Here is a 24,396-nt window from a genome sequence, read left to right as displayed (position 1 = left end):
TAGGCTTAATGTAAAAATAAGGATGATGTATTCCTCAAAATATACTTAGAATATTAAGACTTAGTTTTTTTATTCCAGAAGCTGAGATGCTGCAGCTGCACTAAATATGGAAATAAGAATAATTTTTGGGAGAGCTCATTGCTCACACGTTACCAAAGTCTTGATTCCTTTTTTCCCCTCTTTACATTGTCAATATAGTATGTGCACAAAGCAGCCAAACACAATATGATTACAGCAAGAAGGTTCTGGGTTCTAATCCATCATGGCCGACTGGGGCCTTTCTGTGTGGAGTTTGCATGTTCTCTCTGTGTCTGCGTGGGTTCTCTCCAGGTACTCCAGCTTCCTCCCACCGTCCAAAGACATGCTGGTTGGGTTCATTGGTGATTCTAAATTGGCTGTAGGTGTGAGTGTGAATGGTTGTGTGTCTCTCTGTGTTAGCCCTGTGATAGACTGGAGACCTGTCCAGGGTGGACCCCGCCTCTTGCCCAGTGACAGCTGGGATAGGCTCCAGCCCACCTGCGACCCTTCACTGGACAAGCGGTTATAGAAAATGAATGAATGAATGAATAATATCATGCCAAAATGTTGAAGACATAATTGTGAGACCGTAAATCACACAGACTAGTGTGCAGATCCGCAGTGTGAACATTTCCTGGTATATATATATTTTTTTTCTTGAACTGTTTTCTTTTCAAAAATGGGCTTCCACTCTGCGTGTTTTCTATCTTAGGAATTTAATAGTTTCGCTGCATGGACGCGCTTTGCATCTCAACCAGATTGTGTTACCAGCGGCTCCTCAGAAGACGGCGGGTATAGATAACGCCCGGATGATTCAAACTGAGTGGAAATGCTCCAAACAGCAAAAAAGCTGTCAGCTTTTCTAAGTAATTCAGCTCTTGTGCAGGTCAGAACAAAACACCAGGAAACAACTGTTCAACACTTTAGTCTGAATCTCCTTTTATTCATGTAACATCTTGACATTCTCTCCAATGCAGCGCTGACAAAACACTTGCCACTGAAACCCTCAGAATCTAAAAGAAATGCAAAGACTTTATTCAACCAGAAAGGCAAGAAATCTCCGTACAGGTAGGCAATATTGAGTCTGTGGGACCTTGACACCTCATTACTCTTGTCCCCGCTTTTAAACGTCCAATTTCTCACCCGCAAAACAGGAATCATTTTTAAAAGCTGTTAAACAAATGGAAGGTCTTCATACGTTTTATCACACCATCTCATTCCATCTATGCCAAGCAAGGAAAGAAAACCTGTGAAAATTTAAACCAGTGTGTTAATTCTCAATTCTATTACATCCACTTGAAAATAGCTCTTTTATTTCATTGCATATGTATATATTTTTTTTCCATTTTGTGAATGTAAAAAAGTGAAAATAAAATTCTCAATGTACAGGCACTACTTTTTTACCAAGACTTTCACTTCTTCTTCAAAGCTAGCCACTCCTTAACTTGTCTCATTGCAGCAGCCTCATAGTAATGCCATCTGGGTCGAGAGAACACGGTTTACAGCTTCACTTCTAAAACTCCCTGACCTTCTGGTTTAAATCCCTCAATATTTCCTCCTATCTGGCTGAAGAGGTTTTGAAACTCAGCAAAGTTCACAGCTCAGTTTCAAAGGCTCAGCATCACTCGGGTGCATCTTTAAGCTCTATCACAAAAACAGTGTCATTTTCTGGCAGTGTACAGTAAAAACATAAATATAAAATGGTTTAGCAGCAGGTCGGTCTAAATGTTCGAGAGAAACCCGTGACCAGAAGAAGGTCACAGGTTTGATCCCCACAGCAGAAGTCACCGTGGCTGTCTCAGGGAAACAGCACCAGCTAAATGCGTCTAATATAAACCTACAGCAGAAAATGAGAATATCCTAATATCTCAATAAAAGCTCACACTTTTCCTTCAAGACAAACAAAATCAGGTCCAAAGATATCTTTTCTCCTCCTGGCTCTGTTGAATATGAAAATAATTACACTTTGGGTTGAAGGGATACTGCTCCAGAAAAGCAATAATTCAGTATTGTATTTACATAAATATTCCTCTGGCCGCTCCTGTAGTGGTTCATCATTTAGAAGTTATCACGGTCTAATCCATGAAGCCGAAGAGAGAAAACGACTCATTCCAGCGCATTTCAAACTCACAAACAACGTTAAATAATGAAGCTTACATTCAGATAATGAAACCTTTTAAAACCAAACAAAATCAGATAAATAATCAGGACTAAACTAACAAAAACTCAGTAACAAAATATAGGCACATGTAAAATGAAAAAAAAAAAAAGTATATATTACTCTGTTGCTGTGATAATGACGATAATGCTGGTAGATGAAACGCCTCTGCAGTTCATCACATTCATACCTCATCGATTAAAATATAAAATAAAGACTTTTACTTCAGAGAGGTTTGCCACGTTGCAGGCTTAGTTTACGAGAACACTGCAACCTCACCAAAAAAAAACAAAAACAAAAAAAAAACACAAAGAAATTTAAAAAACATCAGATATCATTACAGTATCCTCAGTAGTCCGACAGCTCACGGGTCGTTGTCGTTGTCGTGGTTGAAGTTTCACCTGTTGCTGTTTCTCTGGTAACCATTTGCCGGGTGACTCTGGTGGTCTTGGTCACCATGGTGACGGTTCCCGCCTCCGTGGAGGAGACGTGGTGCTCCTCGGACATTTGCTGGGTGGCAAAGTCGAGCCCCGACGTGTGCATGCAGAAGGAACCCGTGACATCGGCCTCACCTCCCACCTCACCTTTCCGCAGGGCCTGAGGAGAACCCTCTGGGGTTATCTGGAGGAAGCCTGCAGGGAGGAGGGGAGGAAACAAGCAGAGACAAAAACGGGAAAGGAAAATAGAGGAGGATAGGTGGAGAGATCAGGAGTGGAAAAGAAACTTAGTCTTGTGTAGCAGAGGAAAAACAGGAGATGAAGTATTAATAATTCACAGAACCAAAACAAATAGCACGGATAAATTATGTAGACTTTAATGCATATTGTAATACATTCTGTCATAATATAATATGGGAATAAATCCTTACCTGTGGAGTGTGGCTTCAGGGTGAATTTAGGCACCTTGAACCAGCTGGAAGACTCTTTCTCCTGAGGCTCGCTCCATGTCTGAACCTTCGCTGAGCTGAACTCCATGGTGAAACTAGCCGGGGACTCGGAGCTGTCCCTGTCCAGCAAGTCTGTTCTGGCATGAGATGACACCACATCCTTTGTAGTCTCCTCGGTGAAACCTGCAAAGGCCATTTTGCCTTCTCCTGGTGATGAATCCATTCCCAGTTTCTCACTCCTCTCTGCGTCCTCCTCCCTTGCAGCCATCTTGCCATACGGACTGGTGAGCTCCACCTTTGGAAGTTTGATTTTACCACTGAATGTCCCTTTATCGTCCTTGGAGGCCTTGTGAGGATCTTTTTCCCCGTTGAGACTTGAACTTGAACCTTCTCCCTTGAGATTTGTGTCCAATGACCCTGACACCTTGCCTGAAGAAAGTGACACTTTGGGCATTTTCATCTTCCCTCCCTTTGACTTCTCCTCTTCTGCAGCAGCTGATTTATCTTTGGACTTCCCAAAGCTTGGCTTCATTTTGATTTTGGGCATCTTTACTTTGACATCCTCTGTCTCAGCCTCAGCTATTGTCTCCTCTTTTTGGAGGCCTGTGGTTGCAGCAGTCTCATCTGTTGAAGGAGGATTTACCAAAACAAACACAGCTTTCTTTACTTTGGGCATTTTAGGGCCCTCATACTGAATTTCTTGTCCATAGATATGCGTCCTTTCTTCTGGCGAGGACATGGAGGGTAATGGGACGCCGAACTTTGGGATTTTGATTTTCTTGCCTCTGTTGTCATCTTCATCTTGAGATGTACCAATATCAAAGTCTATGTCTGATATCCTGGGGATTTTGATTTCGGCAGTGGATGGGGAGACTCCTCCTGTTTCTGTTTTCAGACTGACGCTCGGTGGTGTAACCTCTGGGATGTTGATACGATCCTGTTTATGTCCATTTAGAACTTCGGCTTCAACTTTGCATTTGTGTTTACCACCTAACTCCTCCTCGTGGCAGTTTTTGCATATTTTTACTTCTGCTGTTACATCTCCGCTGATTTTCTTTTTTGGCAATCCAATCTTGAATTTTTTTCCTTTGGCTTTAGCCCCCTTTGCTTTGCTGCTTGCTCCTGCTGTATTAAGGTCCAAGTCAGGGAGTTCAACTTTTTTCTTGTCCTTCTTGCCCTCCCCTCTGTGAATGCCTGTATCGAGCACGAGGTCTACTTTTGGAGCTTTGACATCTAACGTTGGCATCTTAAGTTTCATACCTTTGTGCTCTCCCTCAACATGCAACCCAGCTTCACCATGAGCTCCCGTCTTCACATCTGGTGATGTGATTTCCATCTCTATAGCAGGTGCTTCAGTATCTCTGCTTTTACCTTTAGGAAGTGAAATATCAACTTTTGGCATCTTGACATGTGGCAGTTTGATGATTCCTCCCTCTGCCTCCATTTTCTCTGCTGGTGAGTCAATATTTGCTTTTCCTTTAGGGATTGTTATTTGTACATTTGGTGTCTTGAATTGTCCCTCATCTCCCTTGATATCCACCTCTGGACCTTCAACTGAGGCTTTTCCTTTAGGAAGAGATATGTCAACTTTTGGCATTTTCATATGTGGCATTTTGAATTTCCCTCCTGCATCTCCTTCTATCTCCACTACTGGACCTTTTCCTTTAGGCAGGGAGATGTCGACATCTGGACCTTCAGTCTTCCCTTTGGGTAGTGAAAGATCAACATGTGGCATTTTGAATTTCCCACCTTCTCCTTTAATTTCCACTTCTGGACCTTCAACTTTTCCTTTAGGCAAAGAGACATCAACATCTGGACCTTGAATCTTCCCTTTTGGTAGTGATATATCAACAGAGGGCATGCTAAGATGTGGCATCTTGAATTTTCCTCCTTCTCCTTTAATCTCCATGTCTGGACCTTCGACTTTCCCTTTAGGCAGAGAGATGTCAACATCTGGACCTTCGATCTTCCCTTTGGGTAGTGAAAGATCAACATGTGGCATTTTCATATGTGGCATTTTGAATTTTCCTCCTGCATCTCCTCTGGCCTCCACATCCGGCCCTTCAATCTTCCCTTTGGGTAGTGAAATATCAACAGAGGGCATGCTGAGATGTGGCATCTTGAATTTCCCACCTTCTCCTTTAATCTCCAACTCTGGACCTTCAACTTTTCCTTTAGGCAGGGAGATGTCAACATTTGGACCTTCAATTTTCCCTTTGGGCAGTGATATATCAACAGAGGGCATGCTGAGATGTGGCATCTTGAATTTCCCTCCTTCTCCTTTAATTTCCACCTCTGGGCCTTCAACCTTTCCTTTAGGCAAAGATACGTCAATATCTGGACCTTCAATCTTCCCTTTAGGTAGTGAAAGATCAACATGTGGCATTTTCATATGTGGCATTTTGAATTTTCCTCCTCCTTCTCCTTTAATTTCCACCTCTGGACCTTCAACTTTTCCTTTAGGCAGAGAGATATCAACATCTGGACCTTGAATCTTCCCTTTAGGCAGTGATATATCAACAGAGGGCATGCTAAGATGTGGCATCTTGAATTTCCCACCTTCTCCTTTAATCTCCACCTCTGGACCTTCGACTTTTCCTTTAGGCAGAGAGATGTCAACATCTGGACCTTCAATCTTCCCTTTAGGTAGTGATATATCAGCAGAGGGCATGCTAAGATGTGGTATCTTGAATTTTCCTCCTTCTCCTTTAATCTCCACCTCTGGACCTTCAACTTTTCCTTTAGGCAGGAAGACGTCAACATCTGGACCTTGAATCTTTCCTTTGGGTAGTGAAAGATCAACATGTGGCATTTTCATATGTGGCATTTTGAATTTTCCTCCTCCATCTCCTTTAATTTCCACCTCTGGACCTTCAACTTTTCCTTTTGGCAGAAAGACATCAACATCTGGTCCTTCAATCTTCCCTTTGGGTAGTGAAAGATCAACATGTGGCATTTTCATATGTGGCATTTTGAATTTTCCTCCTCCATCTCCTTTAATTTCCACCTCTGGACCTTCAACTTTTCCTTTAGGCAAAGAGACGTCAACATCTGGTCCTTCAATCTTCCCTTTAGGTAGTGATATATCAACAGAGGGCATGCTAAGATGTGGCATCTTGAATTTTCCTCCTTCTCCTTTAATCTCCACCTCTGGACCTTCAACTTTCCCTTTAGGCAGAGAGATGTCAACATCTGGACCTTCAATCTTCCCTTTGGGTAGTGAAAGATCAATATGTGGCATTTTCATATGTGGCATCTTGAATTTTCCTCCTCCATCTCCTTTAATCTCCACCTCTGGACCTTCAACTTTTCCTTTAGGCAGAGAGATGTCAACATCTGGACCTTCAATCTTTCCTTTGGGTAGTGAAAGATCAACATGTGGCATTTTCATATGTGGCATTTTGAATTTTCCTCCTGCATCTCCTTTGGCCTCCACATCTGGACCTTCAACTTTCCCTTTGGGCAGTGAAATGTCAACTGAGGGCATGCTGAGATGTGGCATCTTGAATTTCCCTCCTTCTCCTTTAATCTCCACCTCTGGACCTTCGACTTTCCCTTTAGGCAGAGAGATGTCAACATCTGGACCTTCAATCTTCCCTTTGGGTAGTGAAAGATCAATATGTGGCATTTTCATATGTGGCATTTTGAATTTTCCTCCTCCATCTCCTTTAATTTCCACCTCTGGACCTTCAACTTTTCCTTTAGGCAGAGAGACGTCAACATCTGGTCCTTCAATCTTCCCTTTAGGTAGTGATATATCAACAGAGGGCATGCTGAGATGTGGCATTTTGAATTTTCCTCCTCCATCTCCTTTAATTTCCACCTCTGGACCTTTAACTTTTCCTTTAGGCAAAGAGACGTCAACATCTGGACCTTCAATCTTTCCTTTGGGTAGTGAAAGATCAACATGTGGCATTTTCATATGTGGCATTTTGAATTTTCCTCCTGTATCTCCTTTGGCCTCCACATCTGGACCTTCAACCTTCCCTTTGGGTAGTGAAATGTCAACTGAGGGCATGCTGAGATGTGGCATCTTGAATTTCCCACCTTCTCCTTTAATCTCCACCTCTGGACCTTCGACCTTTCCTTTAGACAGAGAGATGTCAACATCTGGACCTTGAATCTTCCCTTTGGGTAGTGAAAGATCGACATGTGGCATTTTCATATGTGGCATTTTGAATTTTCCTCCTCCATCTCCTTTAATTTCAACCTCTGGACCTTCAACTTTTCCTTTAGGCAGAGAGATGTCAACATCTGGACCTTCAATCTTTCCTTTGGGCAGTGAAATATCAACAGAGGGCATGCTGAGATGTGGCATCTTGAATTTCCCACCTTCTCCTTTAATTTCTACATCTGGACCTTCGACCTTTCCTTTAGGCAGAGAGATATCAACATCTGGACCTTCAATCTTCCCTTTGGGTAGTGAAAGATCAACATGTGGCATTTTCATATGTGGCATCTTGAATTTTCCTCCTCCATCTCCTTTAATTTCCACCTCTGGACCTTCAATTTTTCCTTTAGGCAGAGAGACGTCAACATCTGGACCTTGAATCTTCCCTTTGGGCAGTGAAATATCAACTGAGGGCATGCTGAGATGTGGCATCTTGAATTTCCCACCTTCTCCTTTAATTTCCACCTCTGGACCTTCAACTTTTCCTTTAGGCAAAGAGACGTCAACATCTGGACCTTCAATATGTCCCTTTGGAAGTGATAAATCAACATGTGGCATTTTCCAATGAGGCATTTTGAATTTTCCTTCACTGCTTCCTTCCACATCAACATCTGGACCTTCTGTCCTTCCCTTAGGCAGTGAAATGTCAACAGAAGGCATACCAACATGTGGCATTTTGAATTTTCCACCTTTTCCTCTAATCTCCACCTCTGGACCCTCGACTTTTCCTTTAGGCAGAGACACGTCAACATCTGGCATTTTCATGTAAGGCATTTTGAATTTACCTTCTCCTTGTCCTTCCATTTCTATATCAGGTCCATCAGGGCCTTTGAGTTTTCCTTTAGGAAGAGACACGTCAATTGATGGCATTGTAATATGAGGCAATTTGAATTTTCCTTCACTTCCTTTTAGCTCCACGTCTGGTCCTTCAATCTTTGGTGACTTTCCTTTTGGCAGGGCCACATTCAGGTCTACTTTGGGGAGTGAAACATCAATTGTTGGCATTTTCGGAATTTTGAGGTTTCCCTCATATCCTCTGATATCAGCATCTGAAACGTCAACTTCAGCTTTGGGGAGGAGAACCTCAGTCTCTGGTGTCTTAGCTGCTGGTAGCGACAACTCAACAGACGGCATCTTGACCTTGGCTTTGGCCTCAAGGTCACCACTTGGCTTGCCCAAAACTTTTTCTTTGGAGCCAAATCCTGGCATGGAGAACTTTGGCAGTTTGAGTGTGATGTCAGGTGCATGGAGGCCACCTTTACCTTCCACATCTGCTTCCAGTTTTCCATCAAGCTCTCCCTCTGGGAGTTTACCCTTTGGTGATGATATTTTAAACTTCGGAAATTTCACTTTGTATTTTGACTTTATGTCTGGGCCCTCAACATTAATTTCCGGTTTAGGAACATCAATTTTGCCCTTTTTCACTTTGACATCCACATCAGGACAAGACACTGATACATCTGCATCTTTTTTGGACAATCCAAATGAGGGCATTTTGAATTTAGGTTTCTTCACCTTGACTTTTCCATCTCCATCAAACTCTACTGATGGTGCCCTCATTTCTCCTTCCACATGTGGTGGACTGAGGGAAATATCTCCCTTGGGCCCGGATATTCCCAAATCACCACTCTTTGACTTTCCACCAAACCTGGGGAGAGTAAAACTAGGGACTTTGAGGGAGACATCGGGTAGGTCGAAGCTGCCCCCTGAAGTAGGCCTACCCCCCTCTGCTTTCAGAAGCTCCACTTCCACATCGTCACCTTTAGGTTTAGTGAGGCCAAAGTCTAGATCAACCTTCGGAGCTGAGATGTCAACTGTCGGTAGTTTGACCGTTGGAAGTTTGAGGGATGCACCTGGACCTTCAATACCACCTGTCTCTATGTCTGCACCTTTAACTTTCAGTTTAGCTGAACTGATATCTCCTGAGGCGTCAGGAACACTGGTGTCCACTTTTACATCACCCTCTGGTAAGTTCATCTTTGGAAGTGAAATGTCTAATTTGGGCATTTTGAATTTTCCTCCCTTTACCTCAGGGCCCTCAATATTGAGGTCAGCATCAGCTTTTCCTTTGGGGAGAGAAAGGTCAACATCTGGCACATTGACCTCAGGTCCTTTAGCTTTCATTTTAGGAAGAGAAATATCAAATGAGGGCATATGGAACTTCCCTCCTTTGCCGGCATTTCCTTCAATTTCAATTCCTCCTCCGGCTTTTCCTTTGGGAAGTGAAATATCAATGTCTGGCATCTCAATTTTGCCAGCCTTGATGTCTGGCCCTTTTATTTTGATGTCACCCTCTGGGAGATTGACCTTTGGTAAAGATACATCCAATTTTGGCATTTTGAATTTGCCTCCCTTCATCTCAGGACCTTCAATATCAAGGTCACCCTCAACTTTTCCTTTGGGGAGTGAAATGTCGACGTCTGGCATCTCTGTCTTCCCGCCCTTGATATCAGGGCCTTTTATTTTGATGTTGCCCTCTGGGAGACTGACTTTTGGTAAAGACACATCGAATGTGGGCATTTTGAACTTGCCACCCTTCACTTCGGGGCCTTCAATATCAAGGTCACCCTCAACTTTTCCTTTTGGGAGTGAAATATCCCCTTTAAGTTCTGGTCCTTCAATGTCAACATCAACTCCCTTTGTTTTCATTTTAGGGAGAGAGATATCAAATGTTGGCATTTTAAACTTGCCTCCTTTACCACTGTGTCCATCAATGTCAATATCAACATCTGCCTTTCCTTTTGGAAGTGAGATATCAGCAGATGGCATTTCAATGTTTCCTTTCACATCTGGTCCTTCCACATTGAAGTCAGCCTTTGGGAGACTCACTTTTGGTAAAGAAACATCAAATTTGGGCATTTTGAATTTACCGCCTTTCACCTCGGGGCCTTCGACATTTATGTCACCCTCAACGTTTGGAAGGGAAACATCAACAGCTGGGACTTTGACCTTTCCTCCTTTAATATCAGGACCCTCGAGACTGACATCTACATCTGGAGATTTTATTTTGGGCAAGGAAACATCAAGGGATGGCATGTTCAGGTTTCCTCCTTTTACATCAGGGCCTTCAACATTTATCTCTGGTCCTTTAGCTTTCATTTTAGGAAGAGATATACCAATAGAGGGCATATGGAACTTCCCTCCTTTACCAGCATGTCCTTCAATTTCAATTCCTCCTCCGGCTTTTCCTTTGGGAAGTGAAATATCAATGTCTGGCATCTCTATCTTGCCAACCTTGATGTCTGGCCCTTTTATTTTGATGTCACCCTCTGGGAGATTGACCTTTGGTAAAGACACATCACATTTTGGCATTTTAAACTTGCCTCCCTTCATCTCAGGGCCTTCAATATCAAGGTCACCTTCAACTTTTCCTTTGGGGAGTGAAATATCGACATCTGGCATCTCTGTCTTTCCACCTTCAATGTCCAGACCTTTTATTTTGACACCACCCTCTGGGAGATTCACTTTCGGCAATGACACGTCAAATGTTGGCATTTTAAACTTGCCTCCCTTCATCTCAGGGCCTTCAATATCAAGGTCACCCTCAACTTTTCCTTTTGGGAGTGAAATGTCCCCTTTAAGTTCTGGTCCTTCAATGTCAACATCAACTCCCTTTGTTTTCATTTTAGGGAGAGAGATATCAAATGATGGCATTTTAAACTTGCCTCCTTTGCCACTGTGTCCCTCAATATCAACATCTCCCTTTACTTTTCCCTTCGGGAGTGAGATATCAAAGGTTGGCATTTCAATTTTTCCTTTAACATCAGGTCCTTCCAGTTTGACATCACCCTCTGGCAGGTTCATCTTTGGAAGTGAAACATCCAGTTTGGGCATTTTGAACTTTCCTCCTTTTACCTCAGGACCCTCAATATTGAGGTCGACATCAACTTTTCCTTTGGGGAGATAAACGTCAACATCTGGCACATTGATCTTTCCTCCTTTAAGTTCAGGACATCCAATGTTGACTTCTGGCCCTTTAGCTTTCTTTTTAGGAAGAGATATACCAAAAGAGGGCATATGGAATTTCCCTCCTTTGCCAGCATGACCTTCAATTTCTACTTCCCCTGTTTTTCCTTTGGGAAGTGAAATGTCAATGTCTGGCATCTCAATCTTCCCAGTCTTGATGTCTGGGCATTTTATTTTGACATCACCCTCTGGAAGACTAACCTTTGGTAAGGACACATCCAATTTGGGCATTTTAAACTTGCCTCCCTTCACCTCAAGTCCTTCAATATCAAGGTCACCCTCAACTTTTCCTTTAGGGAGTGAAATATCAATGTCTGGCATCTCTGTCCTTCCAGCTTCAATGTCCAGGCCTTTTATTTTGACACCACCCTCTGGGAGACTGACTTTCGGCAATGACACATCAAATGTTGGCATTTTGAACTTGCCACCCTTCACCTCTGGGCCTTCAATATCAAGGTCGCCCCCGACTTTTCCTTTAGGGAGTGAAATGTCGATGTCTGGCATCTCTGTCTTTCCACCTTCAATGTCCAGGCCTTTTATTTTGACACCACCCTCTGGGAGACTGACTTTCGGCAATGACACATCAAATGTAGGCATTTTAAACTTGCCTCCCTTCACCTCTGGGCCTTCAACATCAAGGTCACCCTCAACTTTTCCTTTAGGAAGTGAAATGTTCCCTTTAAATTCTGGTCCTTCAACATCAACTCCCTTTGTTTTAATTTTAGGGAGAGAGATATCAAATCTTGGCATTTTAAACTTGCCTCCCTTCATCTCAGGGCCTTCAATATCAAGGTCACCTTCAACTTTTCCTTTGGGGAGTGAAATATCGACGTCTGGCATCTCTGTCTTTCCACCTTCAATGTCCAGGCCTTTTATTTTGACACCACCCTCTGGGAGACTCACTTTCGGCAATGACACGTCAAATGTAGGCATTTTGAACTTGCCTCCCTTCACCTCTGGGCCTTCAACATCAAGGTCACCCTCAACTTTTCCTTTAGGAAGTGAAATGTCCCCTTTAAATTGTGGTCCTTCAACATCAACTCCCTTTGTTTTAATTTTAGGGAGAGAGAGATCAAATCTTGGCATTTTAAACTTGCCTCCCTTCATCTCAGGGCCTTCAGTATCAAGGTCACCTTCAACTTTTCCTTTGGGGAGTGAAATATCGACGTCTGGCATCTCTGTCTTTCCAGCATCAATGTCCAGGCCTTTTATTTTGACACCACCCTCTGGGAGACTGACTTTCGGCAATGACACATCAAATGTAGGCATTTTGAACTTGCCCCCCTTCATCTCAGGGCCTTCAATATCAAGGTCACCCTCAACTTTTCCTTTAGGGAGTGAGATATCAACGGTTGGCATTTCAAATTTTCCTTTTACATCAGGTCCTTCCAGTTTGACATTACCTTCTGGCAGGTTCATCTTTGGAAGTGAAACGTCCAGTTTGGGCATGTTGAATTTTCCTCCTTTTACCTCAGGACCCTCAATACTGAGGTCAGCATCAGCTTTTCCTTTGGGGAGAGAAAGGTCAACATCCGGCACATTGATCTCAGGTCCTTTAGCTTTCATTTTAGGAAGAGATATACCAATAGAGGGCATATGGAACTTGCCTCCTTTGCCAGCATGTCCTTCAATTTCTACTCCCCCAGCTTTTCCTTTGGGGAGTGAAAAATCAATGTCTGGCATCTCAATTTTGCCAGCCTTGATGTCTGGCCCTTTTATTTTGATGTCACCCTCTGGGAGATTGACCTTTGGTAAAGACACATCACATTTTGGCATTTTAAATTTGCCTCCCTTCATCTCAGGACCTTCAATATCAAGGTCACCCTCAACTTTTCCTTTGGGGAGTGAAATGTCGACGTCTGGCATCTCTGTCTTCCCGCCCTTGATATCAGGGCCTTTTATTTTGATGTTGCCCTCTGGAAGACTGACTTTTGGTAAAGACACATCGAATGTAGGCATTTTGAACTTGCCACCCTTCACTTCAGGGCCTTCAATATCAAAGTCACCCTCAACTTTTCCTTTTGGGAGTGAAATGTCCCCTTTAAGTTCTGGTCCTTCAATGTCAACATCAACTCCCCTTGTTTTCATTTTAGGAAGAGAGATATCAAATGTTGGCATTTTAAACTTGCCTCCCTTGCCACTGTGTCCATCAATGTCAATATCAACATCTGATTTTCCTTTTGGAAGTGAGATATCAGCAGATGGCATTTCAATGTTTCCTTTCATATCTGGTCCTTCCACATTGAAGTCAGCCTTTGGGAGACTCACTCCTGGTAAAGAAACATCAAATTTGGGCATTTTGAATTTACCGCCTTTCACCTCTGGGCCTTTGACATTTATGTCACCCTCAACGTTTGGAAGAGAAACATCAACAGCTGGGACTTTGATCTTTCTTCCTTTAATATCAGGACCCTCGAGACTGACATCTACATCTGGAGATTTTATTTTGGGCAAGGAAATATCAAGGGATGGCATGTTCAGGTTTCCTCCTTTTACATCAGGGCCTTCAACATTTATCTCAGGTCCTTTAGCTTTCATTTTAGGAAGAGATATACCAACAGAGGGCAAATGGAACTTCCCTCCTTTGCCAGGATGTCCTTCAATTTCAATTCCTCCTCCGGTTTTTCCTTTGGGGAGGGAAATGTCAATGTCTGGCATCTCAACCTTTCTGCCCTTCATGTCAGGTCCTTTTAATTTTACATCACCCTCTGGAAAATTTACTTTTGGCAATGAAATGTCAAACTTTGGCATTTTTATTTTTCCCGCTTTCCCGTCAGGACCTGCAATGTTTATGTCAGCGTCACCTTTTGGAAGTGAAATGTCAACACTTGGCATGTTAATATCTGGGCCCTCAAGGCTGATATCTGCCTCAGGAGATTTTATTTTAGGTGCTGAAACATCAATTGACGGCACATCGACACTCATATCCTTAGATTTGATTTTAGGAAGATTGATATTTACTGAAGGTAACTGAAACTTGGCTCCTTTTCCTCCTTGACCTCCAATGTCAACTTCTCCCTCTATTTTTCCTTTCGGAGGTGAAATATCCACTGTTGGCATTTCCACTTCTCCTTTAATCTCAGGTCCTTCCAGTTTGATATCACCCTCTGGGAGGTTCATCTTTGGAAGAGAAACATCAAATTTAGGCATTTTGAATTTTCCAGCTTTTCCTTCAGGCCCCTTAACATTTACATCAGCGCTGACTTTTCCTTTGGGAAGTCTTGCATCAAAGGATGGTATTTCAAAATTCCCATCTTTTCCAGAGTGAATGTCAATATCAATGTCTCCCTGTACTTTTCCTTTAGGAAGCGAGAGGTCAATTTTTGGCATTTCAAACTTTCCACTTTTAACTTTAGGACCTTGAACATTTGCATCTCCTTCTGGAAGTTTTACAGCGGGAAGGTTGACGTCTACAGATGGAAGACTGAATTTGCTTCCTTCACCTTCAATAGTGATGTCTCCTTCCATCGTCCCTTGAGGGGGTGAGATGTCAATAACTGGCATTTTAATTTTGGCACCTTTTATTTCTGGACCCTCAATGTTGATGTCACCTTGCTTTGATTTTATGTTGGGGAGAGAAACATCCACTGAGGGTATCTCAAAATGTCCTCCTTTACTTTTAGGCTTTATGTCACCTTCTACTTTTCCTTTTGGAAGAGCGACATCCACTGAAGGTCCCTCAAGGTCGATGTTTCCCTCAGGCATCTTCATCTTTGGTAGGGACACATCAAATGAAGGCATTTTGAACTTGCTTCCTTTGCCTGAGGGCCCTTCAATCTCTATCTTACCCTCTGTTTTTCCTTTTGGGAGTGAGATGCCAATTGCAGGCATATTAATTTTCCCTCCTTTGATATCGCATCCCTTCAAATCTAAATCTGCCTCTGGTGATTTAACCTGAAACTCAGGGCCTTCAGTGTTGACATCAGCTCCTTGTGTTTTGATCTGAGGTAGTGACACATCCAAGGAAGGCATCTGGATCTTTCCTCCTTTGACATCCGGCCCTTCAATATCAATTTCTCCCTCTTTGGTTTTCACCTTTGGGAGCGAGATGTCAAAAGTTGGCATCTTAAACTTGCCGCCACCACTGCTGCCCTTGAGCTCCATGTTGCCCTCAGGCTTGGGAAGTGAAAAGTCAGTGCTGGGAAGTTCAGGACCTTCTAGCATCACGTCTCCTTCAGGTAGCTTCATTTTTGGGAGAGAAACGTCCACAGAGGGCATGTTGAATTTGCCTCCTTTTACTTTAGTGCCATCAATGTTAAAATCTCCCTCCAACTTTCCACGGGGAGCTGAGATATCAATATCAGGCATCTCTATCTTTCCACCCTTGATTTCAGGTCCCTCCAAAACAAGCTCTCCCTCAGGTGACTTCATCTTTGGAAGGGATATGTTACATGACGGCATTTTAAACTTGCCTCCCTTTGGATCTATGTCTACCTCAACCTTACCTTTTGGCAGAGAAACATCTACTGATGGCATCTCAATTTCTCCTCCTTTAATATCAGGTCCTTGAAGACCAACCTCAGCTGTTCCAATCTTAGGTAGTTTGACATTGAGTGAAGGCATCTTGAACTTTCCTCCTTTTGCGGATGGACCCTCTAATTCAATATCACCCTCCATCTTTCCTTTAGGTAAAGATACATCAACAGAAGGACCCTGGATCTGACCTCCACCCTCAAGCTTGGGTGCTTCTATGTTCACATGACCCTCTGGTTGTTTCAGCTTTGGTAAAGAAACATCAAAAGAAGGCATTTTGAATTTTCCTCCCTTCCCAGAAGGTCCCTCTATGTCAATGTCTCCTTCCATCTTGCCTTTGGGTAGAGATAAGTCAACGTCCACCTCACCCATCTTTGTTTTAGGGAGCGAGACGTCAAATGAAGGCAACTGAAACTTTCCTCCACCTTCAATATCAGTTGTTGCTGTTTTACCCTTGGGAAGGGTAAGGTCCACTTTAGGCAACTTGAAACCCGCTTCCACGTCTTGTCCCTTTATATTTATATCTCCTTCTGGTGACTTCATTTTTGGGAGAGATATGTCAAAATCAGGCATTTTGAACTTTCCATCTCCACCAACATAATAGTCCATGTCCATATCGCCACCATCTGATTTCACCTTTGGGAGAGAGATGTCAGCCGAGGGTAGTTTAAATTTCCCTCCACCTCCTGGACATTCAATATCCACATCAGGTGATGACATCTTCGGTAGCGAGATATCGACCTTTGGCATGGAGATTTTGGGCCCTTTAAAAGTGCCCTCCACCTCATCAGGTATTCTCCGTCCACGGTCCATTTCCAAGTCAACATCAGGCACAGAGATGTCAACGGCAGGCATGTTGATTGTTGTCTTCCAAGCTCCTTCAACCTCTGGGAGTGAGATGTCCATGTCAGACTTTCCCTTCACTTTGGGTAAAGTGATATCAACAGAAGGCACTTGAATAGATGTAGCTTTTCCTGAGAGATCACCTTCCACCTTTGGTTTAGTGATGTTTGCTTCGGGGAGGCAAATCTCACCACCTCCTTTGATTTCCACTTTTGGAGGTTTTATGTCAGCCCGAGGCATTTTCACGCCTTCAGCTTTAACCTTGATGTCACCATCAATCTCGTCCGAGTGACGAGAGAGTCTAACTTTGGGTAGTTTCAGCTTTGGCATTCTGATTTTTGCGTCTCCTTTGCCTATGTCTACTTTTCCCTCAGCTCCTCCTTTGATGTCCACTTTAGGAGCTTTGATTTCTGCCTCGGTTTTTCCTGAAGGGAGGGCAAACTCCACATCAGGCGTGTTAAACTTCCCTCCCTTCTCCACGTCCACGTCTTTGTCACCAGACAAACTGAACTCCACTGATGGTCGCTGGATGCTCACACTTGGAGGCTTCAGCTCTAAAGAGCCGGTTTCCAAAGTAGAGCCTGACTTTGTTTGTTTGGTTTTAGGGAATGTGATCCCGAACTTGTGTCCTTTTCCTTTGGCCTTCACCTTAGCTCCAGATAACTCGGATGGAGATATATTCACCTGGCCCTCAAGTTGTCCTGTTTCCACTTTTCCTCCAGTGTCTGCTCCAGCGTAACCCTTTGTTTTCGTATGGGGGAACCTGGGAGAAGAATGTTGAAAAGAGAAAGATAAGTAAAAAAAAAAAAAACATTGCAAGATACCCCAAAGAGTCAAGTAAATGCTCTCTAAATGTATTTTTCATTGGAACTACTATCACTACCAAGATAGAACACCAACCTGATCTTCTTTGCCCTCCCCACTGCTCCTGCTTCTCCTTCGATCTTCATACCCTTCCTCTGTTTGAATTTGGGGAGAGAAAACTCCACGTCCACATTGCTCATCTCCAGCCTGGGTGGCGTTCCCTCCACCACCAGCTCCTCTCTGCGCTTCTCCTTCAGCCTCTTGAGCCCAAAGCGACCACCTCTCTTCTTCTTGGTCTTGAATGTCTTGGCGCCCTTCACACTCTGAGGACACACGCGAAGGACAAGAACGTCAGTCAACAACATTTGGAGACCTCTAATTTGAGTATGTTTTTTAAATCTAATTCAGCTCTAAATATTTAATTTGGAAGTTGCAACAAGATCCCGACTGCAGTTAAACCGAGAGCCTGAATACTATGGAGCACCAGAAGGGACATGGAGAGAGACCTGTGCTTTTGTAAGAGACTATTCACAGGTTAAGACGGATGTAGGATAACTACTGAGGACATGGTTTTAAGTAAAGAGGCTGTTTAATCCATTTTAAAAAGAAAAAAATATATTTTTAACTTCTCCATGTCCCTTCCGGGGTTCCATAGCAAGCCACATTTAAACACACACCCAAAAAAACCTTGATTACCATTTTGGGCAGCTTGGCTTTGGGACCTTTGACCTCCACACTGGGAACTCTGGGCCGCACGCAGACCTCTGCTCCGGGGATGGTCCTCTTCAGCTGGAAGCTGACTTTATATGGCTCTGCACACTGAAGGATCCTCAGGGCGTCTTCATACTTCACGTTGTCAAAGTAGACCTTGGCGCTCAGCAGCTGATCACCTTCACACAGATTTAAAAATGTGCTCAAAACTCATAAAATCACAAATCTATAATCTCATCTATATTTAGTGGTAGCGCAGCAGTGACTGAATGTTGTGTTGAGAGCCAAAATCTGTAATAACAAGTACGTTTGTAGATATAATAAAAGTAAAAGTAGTCATTTGAGTATGTCATTTGAACCAATTACCAGTTTAAATTGTTCTTAATTGATCTGCAATTTAAATGATTAAATTTAGTTAGTTCTTCCAGAATAAACCAGATGTGGCTGCAGGTACCTTGCTGGAGACTGAGGTGTTTAGCAGCTGGAGAGTCTCTGAGGACGTCTTTAACAAAGATCCCTCGCTCTCCTCCACCTGTCACGCTGTAGCCGCTGGCTCCAGCCTCCGCCTCCGTCTCCACCACGATCTCCACCGACTCGGAGGCCTCCTCCACGCTCTGACACAAACACACAACTTTCAACATCTCCAAGAACGACATTTTACCTGCATTTTATTTTTGGCCCCATCCTCTTTCATTCTGGTTAGTTTGATCTTAGAGATAGAGAGTTGAAGGTTAAAGGGATCATTTTATAAGCTTTTAAGGCGTCACACTGCTGTTTCAGAAAGAGGCCTGCACAAAGACACAGGAGATTTTTATTTTTAAGCGTTGCTGCTCACATGGATTCTCTCCTCTTGTCAAACACTCGTTCTGTCCCTCCTGCAAACTCATCACCTGATTTTCCTATTAAATGGATTATTGAAGGTGTACACGACCCTTCTATATCTGAAAATCTGTTCTGATCTTTATTTGGATTATTAAGTGGAATATTAGCGTCTTGTATTTCATTTGAGTTGTTTTCTTGAGTGATTTAAAGTTGTTTAAACATCACAAGAGCTTCAAGGATGTTTAACATCTTGTTCTGCTTGCTTGAGTGAGTACAAAACTGACCATACTGCCATTTATCACTTTACACTTTACTTCTGAATCCATTTTGTCCATTAAGCTGTCATGTAGGAAAGGTCACTCTGTTCCTGGACAACATCCACTGTATCAGAGTTTTCTTGTAGATGACTCATGAATGAAAGCATGGATTGTGAACTCAATTTTATGTTAAGTTCTTGGTCATATCCTGCAACACTTCTGATTTAAAGTAAGTAACACAATGATTTATAGTTGCTGATCAGAAACAAAAGTCACATTGAGAGTGTCAGTCAGACTCCTGCATACTTTCTGTTCATCTGTTGGCTCCGAGTCCATCTCTGGTTGGGCCAGTTGGCAGGTCGACTCTCTGAGATGACTTCTCTTCTGACTCAACACCTGCTTCAGCTCTGCATGGAGCTTCTCCTTCTGCACCTGCAAACGGCGCAGACAACACAGGGGGAGATGAGAGATGAGATGATCTGCAGTGTAGGAGGAAGCCATAAAGTATGGGCGAAAAAGTGCTCTGTTAATCTTTGAGATCTCTGAGGGAGAAAATACAGAGATTAAAATAACGATAGAAAAAATGGTTATAGTCATTTTTATTGCTGGTGAAATATCTGTTTAACTTTCCTCCTCTGGAAACAATAATAAAAGAAGGGCAGACTTTATCTTTGCTTTTGAAATTAAACTTGCAGAGCTGCTGGAACACTCATTCATTCATTTATTTTCTGTAACTGCTTGTCCTCTGGAGGGCTAAATAGAAATGCTAAAATTTCTAACATGCATTTCCATTGCTTGAGGACATAAAGTGAGCAAAGTCATTTTGTGTAGCTGTCTTTCTTTCCTCCTGTTATTTGACCAGTTAACCTCCACGTAGACCAGCAGGTGTCTCCATCTCATGACCAGCCGCTAACGTTCTTGACCCTGAATGATGGTAAAAGCGTTTACAAAGCACCTGCGTCTGGCTTCAGGTCTGCCACATTCGGACGTGTTTTGTTGTTGACTTTGCGCCCGGCAGCTGGCAATCACCTGCTGGCCCTGACGGACGTTCCTGCTGAGCCGGCAAGAACCCAAAGCCTGTTTATGTGGCCGACAATGACCTCAGCAGATCAGGCCTGGACCATTGTGAGGCGGTCTGTATGGTCCTGGGGTCGGGGGGTCAGTCACAATGCTGACTTCTCCTCTCTAAATACATATGGATAACAATGTGGCTCATAAAGGTGTCGACGGTTTTTGAATGCAGCGGGAACTTTAAGGGTCCTGAGGTCAGTTTTACTCTTCTCGGCACAAATAAAGGAAATCACAGTGGTCGGCGTATACACTCATAATCCAGGTATCTGTGACCCTAACGAAGACTTTATTTCCTTTTGAATTACTCTGACCTTGGTTGTAACTATCACACAGATGAAAGGATTAGATTTTCTTCACTGATGACAACAACAAAAACACAGGCTCATTAACATATAAGCATAAAATGTCCTTAAGATGATCAGTTTTGCAAACCAACAACTGTGCAAAAGCATTTTACTCATTTTAATTTATATTTCTTGATTTACATTTTGAGCTGTAAAACTGAATTTTCAGTGCAGCTAATCAGTGCAGTGTTTTCCAGTTGTTGCATAAGTGAGTGTTAATGGTTTTTCTCATCCTGGATCAATGTTGTGCATCCTGGTAGTGTGTTAACGCAGGCTGATTAATGTGCGTGTCTGCTCTCACCACTCTCTCGGGGCTCTCCTGTTCGTCTGTGGCGATGCTGTGGTGAGGGTTGCGTTGAGGGGTCGAAGGGGACCTGGCAGACGGGGGAGACCGCCTCTTGTCTTTCACCTGCCCACGGAAGAGAAGGTGAGATGCTTCATTCAGCGTCTAGTCTTTTCAGAGCCAGGATTCTCTGTGCAGCTCTCTTTTTCTAAGAAATGCCAAAGTTTTCACAACTTTTCCACCGCTCCAGTGAAGCTGCAGAACGAGGATAACTACTGGGAATCTTCCAGCTCCACAGTTTGAATACATGTGAGCTTTGCTTCACTTCAGCTCTGTAAACCTTCTCTCCATGAATAAAATAAGATGTGCAAGCTGTGCTGAGCATTTCTGACAACTCTGTATGCTAGTCATGCTTCTGCTACCATCCAGTCAACATGTGGATGTGGACATCACACACTAAACAGATATATTTATATCTCTCTATATATATATTTTTTGTCGATCGAGTGTCTGCGTGGGTTCTCTCCAGGTACTCCAGCTTCCTCCCACCGTCCAAAGACATGCTGGTTAGGTTCATTGGCGATTCTAAATTGGTCGTAGGTGTGAGTGTGAATGGTTGTCTGTCTCTCTGTGTTAGCCCTGTGATAGACTGGAGACCTGTCCAGGGTGGACCCCGCCTCTCACTCAATGCAATGACAGCTGGGATAGACTCCAGCCCCCCGTGACCTTCAACAGGACAAGCGGTTACAGAAGATGAATGAATGAATGAATGATTGAAATTAAAGCCTTGATGAGCTGCTTTGTTAATTTATTTTATTTTTTTATTCCCCTGACTGCAACAGATGTTTCTCCTCTGGAAAATTTTCAGCAGACTGAGTCAAAGTGGATTCAGGTCTGTTTACCTCCTCTTACCTACTCTCTAGAGGAAACATGTTATCAGCCCAACATATCTCCTTCCTCTGCTTGTTTCACGAACTCTTGCATAGATAACAACAATACGTCCCAGCACCTACAAATTTCCTGTATATTCTGTAAACAATTCCTATTTTCCATCCTGCATGCAGATTCTGTCTGTTTCTGTTTGAAAATAACTAACTAAAATCTAACTTTCTTGTTTTCACCTGCATGCAGACACACACAGATCTGCAAATGTGCTCGCTCTGCACACAATAATTAATAATTAAACCTTAAAGCAGGAATGATTTAGTCACCAGGGCCCGTATTCCTAAAGATCCTGAGAATCCTCTCAGAGAGCTCCTAAATTCCTAGCAAGGAGTCTCAGCTAAGTTGTGATTCCAGGACATTCTCAGAGAACTGTGATCAAGGAATGGACAGACACTCTTATTTTAGTGAGGAGGTGTGGTTGACCCTGTTGCTAGGCAAGAGGTGTGACTGGTTGATCCTAAAAGCTAAATAAAAATACACTTTTGGGCTGAAACGGACCGTCAAATCAATAGACTCAATCATAGAATCTAATCTCTATGAAGACTGTGGAATTATAAATAATATTTTACATAAAAATAACTAAATAGTAAGCTATACTTTTAAATGATCATACAAAATGTGTGCTTAAACTCAGGTCCACTACTACAGTATTCACATGCTGATAGTTCTATTTGTTTCCTTCCATTCATTTACCATCCTGGTCATTTTTCATCCGTTTGGTATTAACGAGGGTAAAATGGCTCAGCTTTCATCAGTTTCTGTGATTGCTAACCGGCCCAGAAGAAGCAGTGTTGGTTAGTGTTTAAATCTTCAACAGACCAAACAGCAATGGAGACGAAAAGAAGCAGGAAACCCAACTGGACAGAGGAACAGTGTTTGCTTCTAGCTCAACTGGTCAATGAGAATAAAAGTGTTTTGAGACGTAGATTTGACCCCAGTGTTACACTATAAGCCAAGAAGCAGGCATGGGGAAATATAGCAGAACAGATAAATGACTCCTTTCTGCTTCAGAAACTCCTAAGCCTCTTAAAAGTCCTCCTCCCTGCTCTGAACAGATCTCACCTTAGGGGCTAAGATTCTTTAGGAATACCTTTTATCTTTACTAGGATCTACTCTTAACCTTGAGGGGAAATTCTTAGAATTTGGCCACTAGGAGCAACTCTTTGCGCTTCAGGAAGACAGCCCCAAGTCCATTTATTAAGTCTAACAAAGTACTAAACTTTAAATATACATCCTCTGTGAAATATAATCTTCTCCATCGTAAGAAACTACAACCACTTTTGACTATCCCAGCTGTCATCGGGCAAGAGGCGGGGTCCACCCTGGACAGGTCTCCCATCAACAATTCACACTCACACCTACGGCCAATTTAGAATGAACCTAACCAGCATGTCTTTGGACGGTGGAAGGGAATTCCTCCACGACTGACATAGATTTCGATTGACTTTCATAAAGGGTTGTGCAGGTGCAACCGTTGCTGTGGAAGAGCAATAGACGGTGGAATTGTTATTTCGTTGTGTGCAGAGGGAGAACAGTGTTTTACTTACGGCTGGATCTCTGGTCTGGTTGAAAGCATGGCTATCCTCTTGGTCTCTGTCAGAGTCTGAAACAAACAAACAAAAAAATATGAGAACATAGAGCTAATCTTGTGTGGAAGAGCATTAACTCTGTGGTTTTATCTTTAAATAGAGCCTCCGTATAGATTTATTCAGCTGATGAAAGTACATAAACATGGGTAAATAAAACTGTCCAATATCCTCACATTCCTTTAAACTGGAAGATAAATGAAGTTAACAGTGCTGCAAGAGATTTCTGTAATGAAATTGTATCAGTGGACATTTGATTACATAAAGCACCGTCCATGAGGAGGAGGAGAAGGAGGAGGAGGAGGAGGAATCCAGCCACCACCGACATGCCATCAAAACATAACGGTGTCATATGACAGTAAATTAGACCCAGTGGCATTCTTGTGGAAATGTAATGTCAGGAATTCATGTCAGGCCTGAGCATATGGAGTTAGAGGGTCTGATATAGTGGCGTGGCCGTCAGTCTGAAGCTCCTTGCAGTCTTTACATTCTTTCCGTGGTCTCAGTCATTCCTCTGCACCGAGCCCAGTATATCTGCACACACGCTCCATTCACACTTTTAATTAATGGTCGATACAGGCTGAAAATAAAATCTTGTCACGATAAACCTTAATTTTTCTTGCTGCTTTACACAGATGGTAAATGGATTTTGCTGAGAATTTTAGCTATTGGGTTGCATATTACATCAAGACAAAAGCTGCTCTTTAATAACGAAAAGATGAGGATTAAAAAAAAATGAAGAAGAGAAAAAATAGAGCAGCTATTTGAGTCATGACACATGAAACCAGTAGAAAATTCCAAAACTGCAAAAGAGCATCAATCAGTCCATCTTGTCTCAGGAGGAGGTATTTCAGTGCTGAGCTGACAAAGACGGACATGCAGCCGAAAGATGCTGCAGAGATGAACAAGTTAAACCTCTGACTGTCTGTAAACATGCATGCAGTAAAAAAAAACAGGCCTGTTTTTTGTCTGTTTGTGCCGTTCGCAGTTGCACATTCCTAATTTTCATTCAGGAGCAACCACGAAAAACTAATCAGCACAAGTAAGAAGTAAGAATT

The 24,396-nt window shown here is 42.9% G+C and overlaps 1 protein-coding gene across 1 annotated transcript in view; it reads right to left on the bottom strand.

Moving 5' to 3' along the window:
• Positions 1-1,420: 1,420 nt before the first annotated feature.
• prx (periaxin) overlaps positions 1,421-24,396 on the bottom strand; it is a gene marked incomplete at its 5' end in the record, with an annotated part of 36,886 nt that continues 13,910 nt past the window's right edge. The window contains 9 exons of the mRNA XM_084558830.1: positions 1,421-2,808; positions 3,045-10,515; positions 10,699-17,278; positions 17,410-17,642; positions 18,016-18,209; positions 18,485-18,644; positions 19,416-19,541; positions 20,826-20,933; positions 23,300-23,355. Of these exons, the coding sequence (XP_084414956.1) occupies positions 2,525-2,808; positions 3,045-10,515; positions 10,699-17,278; positions 17,410-17,642; positions 18,016-18,209; positions 18,485-18,644; positions 19,416-19,541; positions 20,826-20,933; positions 23,300-23,355 (15,212 nt within the window). The 3' untranslated portion in view covers positions 1,421-2,524. The remainder of the gene's footprint in view (positions 2,809-3,044; positions 10,516-10,698; positions 17,279-17,409; positions 17,643-18,015; positions 18,210-18,484; positions 18,645-19,415; positions 19,542-20,825; positions 20,934-23,299; positions 23,356-24,396) is intronic.

Source organism: Chelon labrosus, assembly GCF_963514085.1.
Source record: "Chelon labrosus genome assembly, chromosome: 13".
NCBI classification, from domain to species: Eukaryota; Metazoa; Chordata; class Actinopteri; order Mugiliformes; family Mugilidae; genus Chelon; species Chelon labrosus.
Note: the sequence above shows the minus strand (reverse complement) of the source record. Positions and strands in the feature narration are given on the sequence as shown.